Source organism: Apteryx rowi, unplaced genomic scaffold (genome assembly GCF_003343035.1).
Source record: "Apteryx rowi isolate R43461 unplaced genomic scaffold, aptRow1 scaffold_318, whole genome shotgun sequence".
Classification (NCBI taxonomy): domain Eukaryota; kingdom Metazoa; phylum Chordata; class Aves; order Apterygiformes; family Apterygidae; genus Apteryx; species Apteryx rowi.
In genome coordinates, this window is record NW_020449619.1 from 902,263 (window position 1) to 916,406 (window position 14,144).

At 36.2% G+C, this 14,144-nt stretch overlaps 1 protein-coding gene across 6 annotated transcripts in view; it reads right to left on the bottom strand.

The window, feature by feature from the left end:
• Nucleotides 1-13,392, bottom strand: part of RBL1 (RB transcriptional corepressor like 1) — a 28,374-nt gene extending 14,982 nt beyond the window's left edge. For 5 of the 6 annotated variants that reach the window (XM_026070730.1, XM_026070729.1, XM_026070732.1 and 2 more), the window contains exons 1-11: nt 13,259-13,392; nt 12,022-12,222; nt 10,995-11,059; nt 10,776-10,904; nt 10,473-10,633; nt 9,678-9,727; nt 8,132-8,318; nt 6,432-6,598; nt 2,311-2,423; nt 1,653-1,756; nt 545-682 (exon numbers count right to left, since the gene is read on the bottom strand). In XM_026070730.1, coding sequence (XP_025926515.1) covers nt 545-682; nt 1,653-1,756; nt 2,311-2,423; nt 6,432-6,598; nt 8,132-8,318; nt 9,678-9,727; nt 10,473-10,633; nt 10,776-10,904; nt 10,995-11,059; nt 12,022-12,222; nt 13,259-13,311 — 1,368 coding nt within the window. In that variant the 5' untranslated portion in view covers nt 13,312-13,392. The remainder of the gene's footprint in view (nt 1-544; nt 683-1,652; nt 1,757-2,310; nt 2,424-6,431; nt 6,599-8,131; nt 8,319-9,677; nt 9,728-10,472; nt 10,634-10,775; nt 10,905-10,994; nt 11,060-12,021; nt 12,223-13,258) is intronic. The other variant, XM_026070731.1, reaches the window with a different exon arrangement.
• Between the last annotated feature and the right edge of the window lie 752 nt (nt 13,393-14,144).

Here is a 14,144-nt window from a genome sequence, read left to right on the forward strand (position 1 = left end):
AAATTATCAGCAAAAATAAGAGAATACCCAGGAAAAGACATTTTTTGCTCTGTTACATAAAACAAAAAAAGAGAAGAAAAGAAAAATTTAACAGAGCAAGCCTGCAATAAGTAGAAGTAGTCAAAGACAAAGAATATTATTGCTATTTTATCTGTAATAAGCAGAACTAGGACACAATCAGTCCTATAGCTTGTAGTCAATAAATTTACATGTTAGTAAAACATACACTTGAATGCTTTAATTCTTACTATGTACAACTTCGAGTAGACTAAAAGTTGATCAACAGCATGCCACAGTTAAGTACCATTTACAAAATGGTATTCTTGCTTTAAATTTCAGCATCAGCTCAAGCATTACACATTCCAGGTAAAATATTTAAGGAGAGCCAGAATTTAGAATAACAGGCACATTACACAGTTCCATTAGTACCGTTCTTCTCCTGCACAATTACCTATGAAGGATAAGCATCATCCTCTAAGACTGTCAATCCAGTAACAAATGCCATTTTTAATACAGATCCAGTAACAAGACAGTATCTGCTTACCTTATAAAAATAGAAAGGCCTGAGGTCAAGAACTTCAATGATCCAGGGAAAAGTACGAGGTGAGCTATATGCAAAAAGCACAATCTCCAAGCAGCATGCCATCAGGGAACGGTGGAAGACATCTTGTTCCAAGAGAGCCTGAAGAGATTATGGAAACTGTCAGTGATCTGAGGTTAGGGAAATGGAAGCCGACTTCTTTTTCTTTTTTTATAAGAAAAAAGGTGTTCAAGTCAGGCAGAATTACAGCTTTCTCATCATTACTGTAAGAAACTTCATCTTAGATAGAGCCTGCAAAAAAATCTAACATTGTTTTTTAAAAAACACATTCTTGTTAGGGAGCATAGGAAAAATAAGTTTCTTAACAAACTCAGGATGTGTGCATTTTTAAAATCTCAAAAAACACTTAAAATTTTGTCATATTTAAGACCACAGAAGAACCCTGCAAAAGATTTAAAAACCCAGCTGGATAATGTAGGTTTTGCTCTTTACAGTCAACCAAAAAGTGACTATAAGAAAGGAAGAATGGGTAAACCCACAGCAGCACAGAAGTCATTAACCTATTTAGGTACTGCATCATTTGAGGTTTCTTTTTTTGTAGCACAAATACACAGCTTATTGCCTGAAGGAATAGTTACTACTTTTTTTTTTTTCCACCTTCCCCAATCTCCTCTTTTTACAGGGAAATCTAGAATGGTAAAGACCGGAAGTAGATTAACAGTGCCAAAACCACCACACTGTTTTCATTCTGTGGCTAAATGAAATGGTCTCCCTATTGTGAATCACGAAGCATAACAAATGTGTTCCTGTCTAACATGAAGTACTGATATTGATAATGGGATAAAGAAGAGAATAAGAATTATCTGCCCATAAATTTATGATTCTAGAAGGCAACACAATTTAATATAATTAGTAATGCTGAATTTATACCATTTGTAATAGTAAAAAACCCTGCATTTAGGCACCTCCCATACAATTCTCTTCTGTTTAATACTAACAATATGCACAGGCTGCTCCACTGCAGACTGATCTGTTCTGGAGCTGTCTAAAGATAACTTCCTAGAGGGGGCTTAGGAAAAGTGTTCTCTTCTTTTGCCAATTCTTTACTTACTGTCATGTCCTTCCCATGTAGTCTTCGTGTTTCTTGTACCATTATAGTCTCCAAGATTTTATAGTACAAGATCTCTGCCAGTTTTAATCTGTTTACAGCAAAATCTGAAATTTAAAACCAACACCAATGAAGCCCAATGCTGTTTTAACAAATGGTTTTAGACTAAATTGACCAATACTTGGCCTTCTATAAAAAAAATTATTTGCACGTGTGTGTGTGTGCGCGCGCGCGTGTGTGTGTGTGTGTAGACTTTGTAAATCAAAATAGTATGTTTAGAAATCCTCTGGTCACAAGAACAGCATGCAATTCTAGAAAAATTTTAAAGGATTATGTATTTTAATAGCTCTAATTATGTAATTCTGCAAATTTATACCCTGTTTCCTTTAAATTTAGGTCTAAGAAGAATATAATTTTACAATTTTAGTTAACAGCTGCTAAAATTTTGATGCTTTCTTGATTATCCCATTTAGAACTGTAACCTTATTCTCTTCTGTAATGTTTTTTACAGTATTCTTTTTGACAGCAATAGTTTTCTTTCTGGATAGGTTCTGGGTCAAACACAGCCCCACTGCATTAAGTACTTATAGGATAGCATAGGTATGCATTTCATTTGCCTGGTTTCATATTTTGAAACATCCCATGCATTTCACATTCATACCTATATGAGATCCTGGCTGTTCATCTGTTGACTGAGTGTAGCTCCGACAGAAAGTTTCACCTATTTCTTTCACTCTGTTCATGATGCCTTCCATAGGGCTGCGTGCACAAGATCTACAGCAGAATGCAAAGAGCAAGTCTTGTTTGCACAAATAAATATTCTGCTCCCCTCCAGTCCCTTCCCCAAAACATACTCAAATAAAAAGGAGAGAAGCTAGTTTTACTCAGCTTTCCTCATCAGGCAATAACATGTATTACCATAAACAGTAGAGGAGAATACCTAAAAGATACAAAAAGATTGCTCCCTTTTTTCCTTTCCTAACAGTGATAGAGACACTACACAGGGGATTTCAGAACAAATGCAGAAGAAATCCAGAGTAGCACACAACCAATAGTAGCGCACTAAGCAGAAAGACACATCTGTGAAGAGCAAGGCAGTAAGAAGTACACTCCAACAGGTAACCAAACAAACCCGAATGCATCTGTGCAACCGCACAAACAGGCATAGTTTGAGATAGTAAAGGAGACTTTTCAAAGTAAAGAGTCAATATCTTTAAAAAACTGGAAATCAAATTGAAACACAAAAGATAGGCAAACCTACAAACTAATAGCTTAAATACAATCATAATTATGTATTAATATTTATTTCTTCAGATTATATTACCTTGCTGAAAGTATAAAAATAAAAAGCTTAAAACACATTAGCAATAGGAAGCCTGCACAGCCAACAGATGAAGGTATGTTCAAGTAAGGCAAGACAGTAAGATAACATAAATCAATTCTATACCTCTATGTTTGTTCCAGGGGAACATAAACTGCAGCTCTATTCTTCTTTATGGAAGAAATTAGTCTCCCGTAGGAGATTCATGAACTGTCTTTAAAAAGTGGTCTGAACCCATCAGTAAAGTGAACCAAAGAGACAACTATGACTAGACAGATCTCACCTAAGAGCTCTAAGGCAGCTCAAACACAAAAATCGGTGAATTAGCAATAGTGGTGTGTAACCTAGTGCTACCGTGAGCTTCAGTAACAGCAATGAAAGCAGCAAAATGGATATCAACTTTTTAAAGGGCTTTGAGGGGATCTCAGCAATTGCAGGAAATTAGTCTCCATCCTCTGAAAATTGTTAGGAGACATAAAGAGCTAGTAGAAATATGGCTAAATACAACACAAAAGAGGAACTAAAACCTTTTTTCTTCTTCTTAAAAAAAAAAAAGGAAAGGAGGAAGAGCGATGTTTTATATTAGACATATACAGAAAGATAATATGCTGATATACAGTAACAGGCTTTCAAATCATTTTCCAGGTTTTTTAGACAATTAAGGTGTCGAGGGACAATAAAGACTGGGCTCATTCCTACCCATAAATCAGTTATCAACCTATGTGCCTGAAGTCTTCTCCACGAGTGATTCTCGTAGGGATAATGCAGTTAAGCATACCTATCAGTGGTCTGGAAAGCAGGATGAATATGAGATGACACTATTGCTGAGGACAAAATTATTCTGCGTAGTTTAAAAAACAAAAAAACAAAAAAAACCCCAAAAAACCCAACACACACATACCAAACCAACTGCAAAGATCTACGGAGATACTTCACCATGTCAAACACTTGCTTGATAAAGTGACAGAAATTTGACATCATTTATACGCGAAGTAATGCACTTGAATAAAAAGAGAAACATAGTAACAATACCTAACACTCCAGACAGCTAACTTAGCTGCTACTACCACAAGGGAATGATTTTGGAGAAAACACAGTATGTTTTGAAAGTCAGAAGAATAAATGGATTAAAAACAATAAAGATAAATTCATGGAAGAAAAGTCCATCAGCAGCTATTAAATACAGCGATAGAGCTACAACCTCTGACTCCAGAAGTCCATGAACTGCAAAGGGCTAAAAGTTGAGCAAACATATCAGAAAAAAGACAATTCAAATCCAACCCCAATGTTATATGCTGCAACTAACTACCCATTGCCAATCATTTGCACAGACACAATACAGGACTAGACTAGCGCAGCAGTCAATCTTTACGTTCTCTATTCAAGTGAGGAAAAATTTTAATCAGGAAAGGTGAATCCGTGTTTTCACTTGTCTCTTTCTAAGTGCAACTTACTCTTTACAACTAGCAATGTTATGCAAAGCAGAACAATTCAGTAAGTAATGAACACCACCTATCTTGAACCTGTATTTCTAAAAGGCTGTGCAGGACTTGAGAGTTCGATGAGGGTAGTACACCTGATTATTCTAATTACAGCTTATTACATAGAAACTAATTTAGAATATTTGAGACTTTCTCCTCAGCAATTCACTGAATACCCTTTTAAAATAAATGGGCTTATTTTGTTTTCAGACAAGACCCCATATTGCAATACTTTAGCAACTTCCAGCAAGTTTGTATTAGGGCACAGTGTCTTGTGATTAGCTTCAAATTAAGACGAACTATTTTGAAAAGTTTAGCATTGAAATAAATTATGGCTTCATTAAACAAAGTCTTCTAATTAATCTATATATTGTTATACTTCCAAAGAATTATTTGAAACAGAAATTATTCGAAAGCACAGAATATTCCACATAGTTCAAAACACAGTTCCTCCCATCTCTACTAATCAGAGAATACATATCCTACTGTTTGCTGAGCCCATGGGCAAGACAAACCTGTTGAACACTTTGCTTTTCTCAAAGGTTTACTCAATACTCACCCATGTTTTAATATTTACATCTCTCTCTGAAAGACTAGGTTATTACCTAATGAAAAATGTATGTGTTCATTCAGAGATTGCAGACAAGCCAACATTTTAATTGGACAACAGAAATAATATCAAACGGTCCTTAAAAATCGAAAAACATTCAAAATAGAAATGCATACTGCTAAGCACTTGTAACGTAAACTTTTAAGAGTGCTAGAAAAAAATTTCAAAATATGAGAACTAAAAGTTATATTTTCATCTATTTATGAAGCTTGCTATAGAAATATTACTTCTGCACTTCAAGTATGTTAGTGCTAAATGTCCATTTTGACTAATTACAAATGATCCCTGATGTTACACCATAAACATAAAGGAAGGCCTGACCTTGCATAGATGTTTGACAATCACGGAACAATTTTACAATTATTTACTATTAAATTATCATTATTTATGAGCTATGAAGCAACACAATCTACTTTTCACGGATAAACATTTTATTTATACTCAGCTGCTTATGCACCAACATTTACATATGCATTTCACCACAGTCAGCATGCAGTCATGCAACTAGGAGCCAAAAATAAGTTAATTTACACAACAGGGGCACTATTCCAGCAATGGCGATTCTGAGGGGTTTGGTCAACATTCACCTAATATGATTTCCCAGCATTACACAGCAGCTAAAAGGGCTAATGCATCTTTCAGATGCATAAAGAGGAGGCTCTCGAATAGGAGGGCTATAGCTCCCCTCGGTTGTCTGCTAGACTGCCTGCCACAGACATATGCAGCTCAAGGAGGAAACTGGTAAGTTGAAGCAGGCTCAGGAAAGGCCACCAGAACTAGAAGAGTGGAAAACATGGCTGCTGTTATACAGAAGATCAACTTAGATAATTATTATGAACTCTGTTAAGCTTATAAATAAGCTACAAAGTTAGACTAAGAGATCCTGGAGTGATATTAAAGAGAAATGGTGAGCCCTTAGGTTGCATTTAGTCTTATCTTCCCAGCTCTCTAAGGCAAAAATTTCAGTTTGTTGACACTAACACTTTCCCTCCCCCAGAAAACCCCCAAAACCTCTACCAACATAGTTACCATACATTTTAACTCACCCATATTTGTTTAGAACAAAAAATACATATTTGGCTTTCAAGCAGACAGAAGCACCTAAATTACCATTTGCAAAAAATAAACCCATATTAAAACAACAGTAGGTGACAAGTTTGGGTTTTTTTTTTTTTTTTTTTTTACAGTTATCCACCAGAAGGAAAGTTCATTTAAAAAAATAGAAGGTTTTTCTCATGTTAAGACATTTAAACTGGAAATAATATAGAAACAGAAACAATTATACAGTGCACCAAACAAAAAAAAAAGTCAAATTTGGAGCAAAGGTGAGTTTGCATCTGCATGCAAGTAGTTTCAGTGGACGTACTTACTCAAAAATAGTTATAAGTTGTTCGCTTGGTGCATTTTTCAATCCAGCCACAATATTCTGCAACCGGCTCACACTTTGTGTTGCTGAAGCAACAGGAGTGATGACAGCTTCCTTTTCTCGTAGGTATCTTCTTCCAGTCAGTGGAGTTGAAGGCGCAAATGATCTTTTCTGCCAGACAGAGAATAAATAAGTAAATAAATCAGCCAACAGAACTGTTTCAAAAACATTTTGAACAAGGACCCCCTTCAAAAATCACTCAAAAGATTAAGATGACACCACTAGTCACATGGAATATGCTACCTGTAGGCTGCCATCAAACCTGTGACCTCAAAACTCACTAAAAGTTAGTTAAAGCTTTTCCAAGGTTGTGATCCATAAATACAGACTAAAGTCAACTTAAAAGGTTTTTTAATAAAATCCAGGAAAGTGAGACTTCAAATCTTAAAGCATTTAAGTATCTCAGCTCACTTAAATATTGAAAAATACAAGGCAAAAAAGAGAAAGCATATGCTTCCATTCACAATACCTATGTTACTTGGGTGACATAAGGAGTAAGTTGTAGAGCCGCCTAAGAGAGGGTCACAGCATAAAAGTCTTTGGAAAACACTGTTCTGGTGACTCTAGAGCTCCCCGTATTGAAGGTATGACGTAGTACAAAGCAGACGGAGCACAGTCTGGACTGCACTCATCTATTCATATCCTGCTTTCTGGAGGCGATGCAATAAGGCATTTGTTTTTGAATTATTAGAACAGACTACATTTTGAAGATACTAGGCAAATAATGATCAAAAGTTATGCCCACAGTCAGTATACATGGATAGCAGTGAGGTTATTATAATACTACAGAAACTGAAGTTCAAATTTATAAAATCATTCCAAATCATTAATTATTAAATTATTAATTATTAATATTATTAAATGTTTAATTTGCCTAAATGTGCAATACATTTACATTTGGGACAAAAAACAAAACTGTATGATTCATTTACATCCCACTAGCACCTTGTAATAACTTTCAAATTGGCATGTAAGAATAACTATGAAACAGCACATGATCCTTTCACACAGGCAGCACCCCTTTTCCCGTTAGCCAGTTTAAAAAGTAATCAAACGAGTTTTTTTCCATATACCAGCTTCACTGAGTACATATTTTAACATAGTGAAATATTAGCTGTGTTTACAGTCTACTTTTTGTAAGGAAATTAGAAGAGGAAGGCTTCTATGGGTTTTATGTCTTGAATGTTATTTCCTATAGAATAGCAAACAAGTTGACATTTCCTGTATTGCGAGAGAAATATCAGGAGAACAAGCAAATTAATCCAATGCAAAAGTTTCATGGTATTCTTACTAGGATTTTGTTCAAACTTCATTTATACCTAATATACTTTCATTTATGAAAGTAATTTATCAATTAGAAACTATTTATCAATTTTTTTAGACAAAAACATAGTACCTCATATATGAAAGTGCTCACACATTCTTTAAGGAATAGTTACTTACTAAAGCACATAAAAGAAGACACCATCATTTCTCCTTATCAAAAGGGTTCACTGAAGCCTGCATATGGCATTCAGCTTCTGACTCTTAGTAAGAAGTTAAACAAATTCAACTTTTCAAAGACACCACAGTGATTCAAATAACATACAATGATGAAAAATTTGATGAGAGTATTTCAAGTGAAAATGATGTTACATGAATCACCTTTTCAAAATGCTGCTGAAGATGACACTCTACATGAGCTCTCGCTGCTGTTTTCCCTACTGGCATATCAGCAGGAAACTTCCGAGGAGTGCCAATTTCTTCTTCAGCATCTGCTCCTAGGAAAACTCTCTCATCAAAGTCACCCACTGTTAGAACATATTCTTCATATTCTTTATTCAATGCTTTGCTGAAAGAGAAGCCACAAAGTGTTATAATCAAAGGTTAAACTGCCGAACAAAAAAGACGCCAGCAAAGTTAAAGTACAAAACTGAAACCAACATGCATTCAAAGCACATAGCATTTTAAACAGTAGTACTATTTGTTAGTGACACTTTACTACAACAGGCAATTTGTTTCTGCTAAACCTTGCCTTTCTCTTTACCTAAAACCTCCGCTATTCCCTATATGATCCACTGAAGTCCCTAGTCTTCTTCCTAAGTTACCACCACCATCTGGTTCTCAGTAAGTACAGGAAGAAACAACTTAGCTTCCACCGCAGTTGTGAATGAAACAGTTTTTAAGTACTCAACTGACCAGAAGTTAACCTTTTGTAAATACAGAACAAAATAATCACAGTTGTAATAAACTAGTTAGGAAGTCTGATTTCTACTTTTGCCACTTGATGGTCAGTACTTTTCATAATGGCATAGAGGCAGGGAAAATTTAAGAGCCAGTCCCCTGGCTTCTATTCCTAAAACCTTCACTGACAAACAATACCAAACAAATCCTTAGTTTTCTTTATTCTAGTTTATCTATCTCTAAAATAGGAATAAAGCTTTAAACTGATATTTGGGAAGCAGAATGAAACTTCGCAATAAAAATCAGAAACAGCTAGCATCATTAAATCCTGTCTGCACCTTCTGCAAACTGAAGATATAAAGACCGATGTCGCAAAAACAAGTTGTTAGGTATTTTTGAAAAAAGCAGAAAAATAAATCCTGAAGGATATCTCAAACAAAGCAGCTGCTTTTAATCTCTGTATTTAAATTAGCTTCAAGAAATGAATTTTAAAAATTTTCTAAAACAACTACACTAGCCTCACACAGAAGTGCTCTACCCTTTTTTTGCAACTGGTGCTTTTTTCCTTTTGAGTTTTTCTGCTGCAGTCACAGATTTATACACTTAACAGGAAACTCACAACTGCATAAATTAAACCCTCTGAAGGCTTCCATACCCAGGTATAGGCTATGTACATATTTGAGGCATGTACAGAAACAAATCCATGAACTTCAGAGTCAAGATTTTGACTTGTATATCAGACTGCCCAAAGGTTACAGCCGCCAGGAAAAAAAAAAAAAGGCAAACACCATAAAACCTGAGGTTAAGGAAGAACCACCGCAGCTGACCCGGAACTCTAGGATGTTTGACAAATCTCAGATCCAGAAAGCATTTCAGCCAAACAATAATAGATTTACTTGTCATATAACTAAAAACAGTTAACTATGGTAAGAGGAAGGAACAGAAAAACTTGAGATACAGTATGCAGAGACATGTATTTTAGAAATGAAACCCAAATCCATGATTAAGAACATAAGCCATAACTTACTTATTTTCTGTAAAATTGCATAGATCCAATAGACATTCTCCTTTTAAGATCTAAAAATTAAAAAACAGAAATATTTTATATGATAAAAACCATAACTGTTCCAATTCTGCATGACAGTTTAGCCAAAAGGTGAATAAGGGTTAGGAACATAATTGGACATTTTGTTGCATACAATGTCCTTAGCAAGACATCGGGGACAAAGCCTAATTCTATCCCGGCTCTAGATAAGCTCACTCTTCAGAAACAGTACTGCTATCTAAAATCTGTTCCACCAGCAGGTTAGGGAGTGATCTGATGAATGACTACATAGAAATTTCCACAGAGCTTGGAAACAACTTTCCAGGATCAAAATCAGACAGAACAGCTTGTGCAACTGCAACCTCAACCTCTTCATTCTAAAATATTTTGCTACACGCTAAGACAAGAACAAGGACTCACCCTATCATTACAGTTATTCCATAAAATTAATTTACAAAGAGATAACATTTTCTTTAGAGAAAAAAGTTATTGTACACGATTCAGTTTTCACACTGCCAAGAAAGGAAGATAGAGATTGTTACATGAGAGACTCATATAACAAGCCAAATCAGAAAGGACTTTACAGTATGCATCATGAAAAGCGAGAGTCAAATCTGCTTCTGCTAAAACACGTACAAAGAAAATCCAAACCCATCACTTCCAAATTCATTTGCCTATTAGTACACTTTCCTCCAGAACTTGCAGGATTTAAATGGTTTCAAGACAAGATCATTTATCTGAGGACTATCACACATTCTTAAAACTAGTAAGATGTACCTTCCTTTCAAATAGTTTTGAAATGTATGGTTTAAAGTAGTGTTCCTTTATTCCTTTTGCTTCTACTAAAAGCCCATCATGTAGCTCACATAGTGTGGCAATGATGCAAGGAGGCTCTTCAGAGGCTTTGATCTCTGTTGCATGGAAGTCCACAGGTAAGCCTGAAAACAAGGACAGGGAAGAAGAGAGGAGGGGGAAAAAAAAAAAAAGGAAGAAAAAAAAAAGACCACTGATCTTATACTTCATTTAAAGGAAATAAAAGAACAAAGCATATTTGATTTTAAATAGTCTGGCTCATCATACCTTTAAACGACGGATTTAGCAAATCTCTTCTATTTGGACACAAAAGGGCATTTGCAAAAATCAGGTCCAAGCAGCACAGAAGCAAATGATAGGAATTTACTAAATCATCTCCAATCATACGGAAATTACCTTTAAGAGACAGCGTATCACATCAAACAACATAAAAGAGTTAATAACTCAAAACATATACAAAACATGCAGATAGAAAAGCAAGCCTACCCTTAGTGTATACAAAGAGAGTCCAGCAGAAATTGAAGAGATCTTTAACACTGCACGGTACTCGTCTATCAAGGAGGGGGAGGAAAAAAAGAAGTCAGTCTTCAGTTCCAAGAAGCTGAAACTTGTTTTTACAGTATGAGTTTCATATTGTTTCCTTGTTCAAAATAGGAGTCAGAGCCATTGTCCAACTTTATTTCACACTAAGGAAGCCATATGTGCTTATTTTAATTTTCAGTAATTAATACTCCTCCTATCTAGGTCTACAGAGCGCTTAGTACATCATCATTGAACTTTTCACCCTTTCTTTGAGCAAACAGCTGCCTTTGGTCTGTGAGTCTTGGACATACTATTTTTCTGGTGTCACAACTGTAAAAAAATTCACCTGGAGTTGTAAACAGTGAGATGCCAAGGGTTACATAAATTACAACAGATTTTTCCTAAATATTTTACCAAAGCATCAGTCATTCCTGCAACATATGCAACTATTACTGGTATTACAGCTTCTTCTCCTGAGTAATGTTTGGAGTAGAGATCATTCAAAACCACAGAACTGGAAGTGCTTTCCCATCCAGCACAGGCAGCTAAGTTTGTATAGATGGATTATTTCAGGACATCAACAACCTGAGGAGGTACTTTGCCAAGACAAAATATCCCTGTGTCACTTTAGTTATTTCTGCTGAACATCCTAAGTATTGCTCTTGCTGTATTTGCGGAAGCTAATCTATGTCACTGTAGCTCTTCCCACCACACAGAGACATCTTCATTAGGGGCCAATATCTGAATCTTAGAGTGAATTGCAAGAAAAACGAACAGATGCAGAGCTCGGCTCGTATCAGCCCTATTCCAGCAAGATTGGGGGTCCTTCTTTATTTATTGCATTTCAGAGTCAAGGCCACAAAGCAAAGTGGCCCTAGCACTTCAGAACTTTCCCTTACGTTTCAAAGCACAAATCATGATCTTAATTTTCATAAAGCTCTATTGTATATAGCCCTTTTCAGGGAAAAGTCACACTAAACCTCACAAATACCTCTGTTTCCTGCTTCTTTGTGGTTTAGAAGTTTCTTCATAAGGGTTTTGAAATATATCCAAAAATATTGGTTCAAACTTTTTGAAAATCACAGTTGACACTTCAAAATTTCTCTCCAGCCTCTCCACTCGCTCTCGGAATTCCTGTGGTAGATTTGACATGTCCATCCACTTTTTCATTTTGCTGAAAAACTGAATTAAACTTAAAAGAAAAAAGAAAAATCTATTTTATTTTGAGCTTTAACTAAATTTATTTATTTTATGAATTTCTGACAAAGACAAAATGTAACATATTTAATCCTTGGCAACTAGTTTGATTAATATATAGGTTTAACATTTATTTTGATACATTGCCAAACTGTACACATCGGAAGCCTCTGTGTTATTCAGGTTTTTCTTCTTGACTCTCTTTAAGCCACAGACATGGAAACGCTTACTTGCATTCAAAGACTGCCAGCATAGCTGTGTTGGTAAGAGGAGGGTTAAAGACAGAAAGAGTGCGCACAGCTACTTGTCTCTTAAGGGGGACAGAGGGGAGGCAACAAAAACATGAGTCCACGCCTATCAAAGTTACCTAGACAAAACCTTTAACTGTAGGTGTAATTAAAGTGGCAAATACCCCTCTGGCAGTCCAGGTGAAAATAGTTCTTTAAATGGAATATGAAATATTTTGGGTTATATCATTGGTTAGAATTATAGCGGCAACATCTCCAAGTAGAGCTATTTCCTGGAAAACCCTTAAAGCACATAAATATTTATGTAATTGCATAGCTCTGTGTTCCCAAAAATGCCATACAACATAGCAGTCAAGATGAAATCTGGCAATTTGGCCTACAGCCTGCGTCAAACGCGAGTTTTATCTGGATTACTAATGAAACATTTAAATGTCTCAATTGCGTTTCAATTAACTACAAAAAGAAAAAAAAAGAACTCTGTGGGTGGAACAATTGCTAGTCTGATGTGGGTGGTTTTTCAAAGGATTGAAGTTGAACTTGAGGGGGAAAAAATTACATATTTGCATCTTATTTCCATTTGTAACAAAAGAGGATTTATTGTTTTTATAATATTACCTTGGGACATGCAAGTTTTGCAGTGCTTGGAGCCATTAAAAAAAAAAAAGCCTAGGTAACTAAATTAGTAAGTATGCTTTAATAGAATAATAAATTACTGCATTATATACTAGAATAGTCAGATTCCAGGACTTCTACACTAATTAACAACAACTTGAAAAAGTTAACCTTAATTTGGCGGAACGTAGTATCCTGGTCAGCGAGACGCAGTTTCCTTCCATAAGGCCGCTTCCGACGGTAGGAATGACACTCTTACGGCACGCCACATACAGAGCACACGCCAGCCAATGCACAACTTCTCCCTGCCAAACCACAGGAAAGCACCAGACTGCTGAGCCAGGAAAGACCGTGCTCAGTTTATACCTCAGCTTTATCGAGCCTCCAAAAACCTCCGTGACAATACTAAGAACCAGCATTTTGGGAGTTTGTGGGCTTTCTTCTCCACACATTTTGCTGAACTTATATAAAAATATATATCTATATATACACACACACACACACAAATAGTTTACTGTTCTGTTTTTTTCAATCAACCTGCAATAATAGAGAGAGGACAGAGAACGTTTTTGGTTTTTTTAAAAAGCACATAGTATAATTTGGCCACAGAGTCTAATGCAACAGCTGACATCTTTTAGACTCTTCCAGATGTGTTTTCTAATTGAAGATTACAATAAGCACGTGCCAATGTGGCTGAAAAGGAAAAGTAAAGTAAAACAAAAGAGCTCGCAAAAAGAAGGTTTTGTAATAAACTTTCCCATTGAAGAGAGACTATGAAATGAAGTCGCATACTTGCCACCTAAATTTAAAGGGCTGTTTCAGCGCCTAGCCGTATTCCCAACTACGACACTATCAGCTCCTAACAGGAGCGGCTTTTTGCGGGCGGGCGAATGTTTCATGCGTTACTTGGCGAGCTCTCCCTGACGCCGCTGCTCGGAGCGGAGAACAACGCCGAGCGGCAGCAGCAGGCGCTACCGAACCGCTCCTCCCGGAGCGGACAGGCCGCCCGAGCCCCCGCGCCTGACAGCGGCCCCGGCCCGAGCCGCCGCCCCGCCCC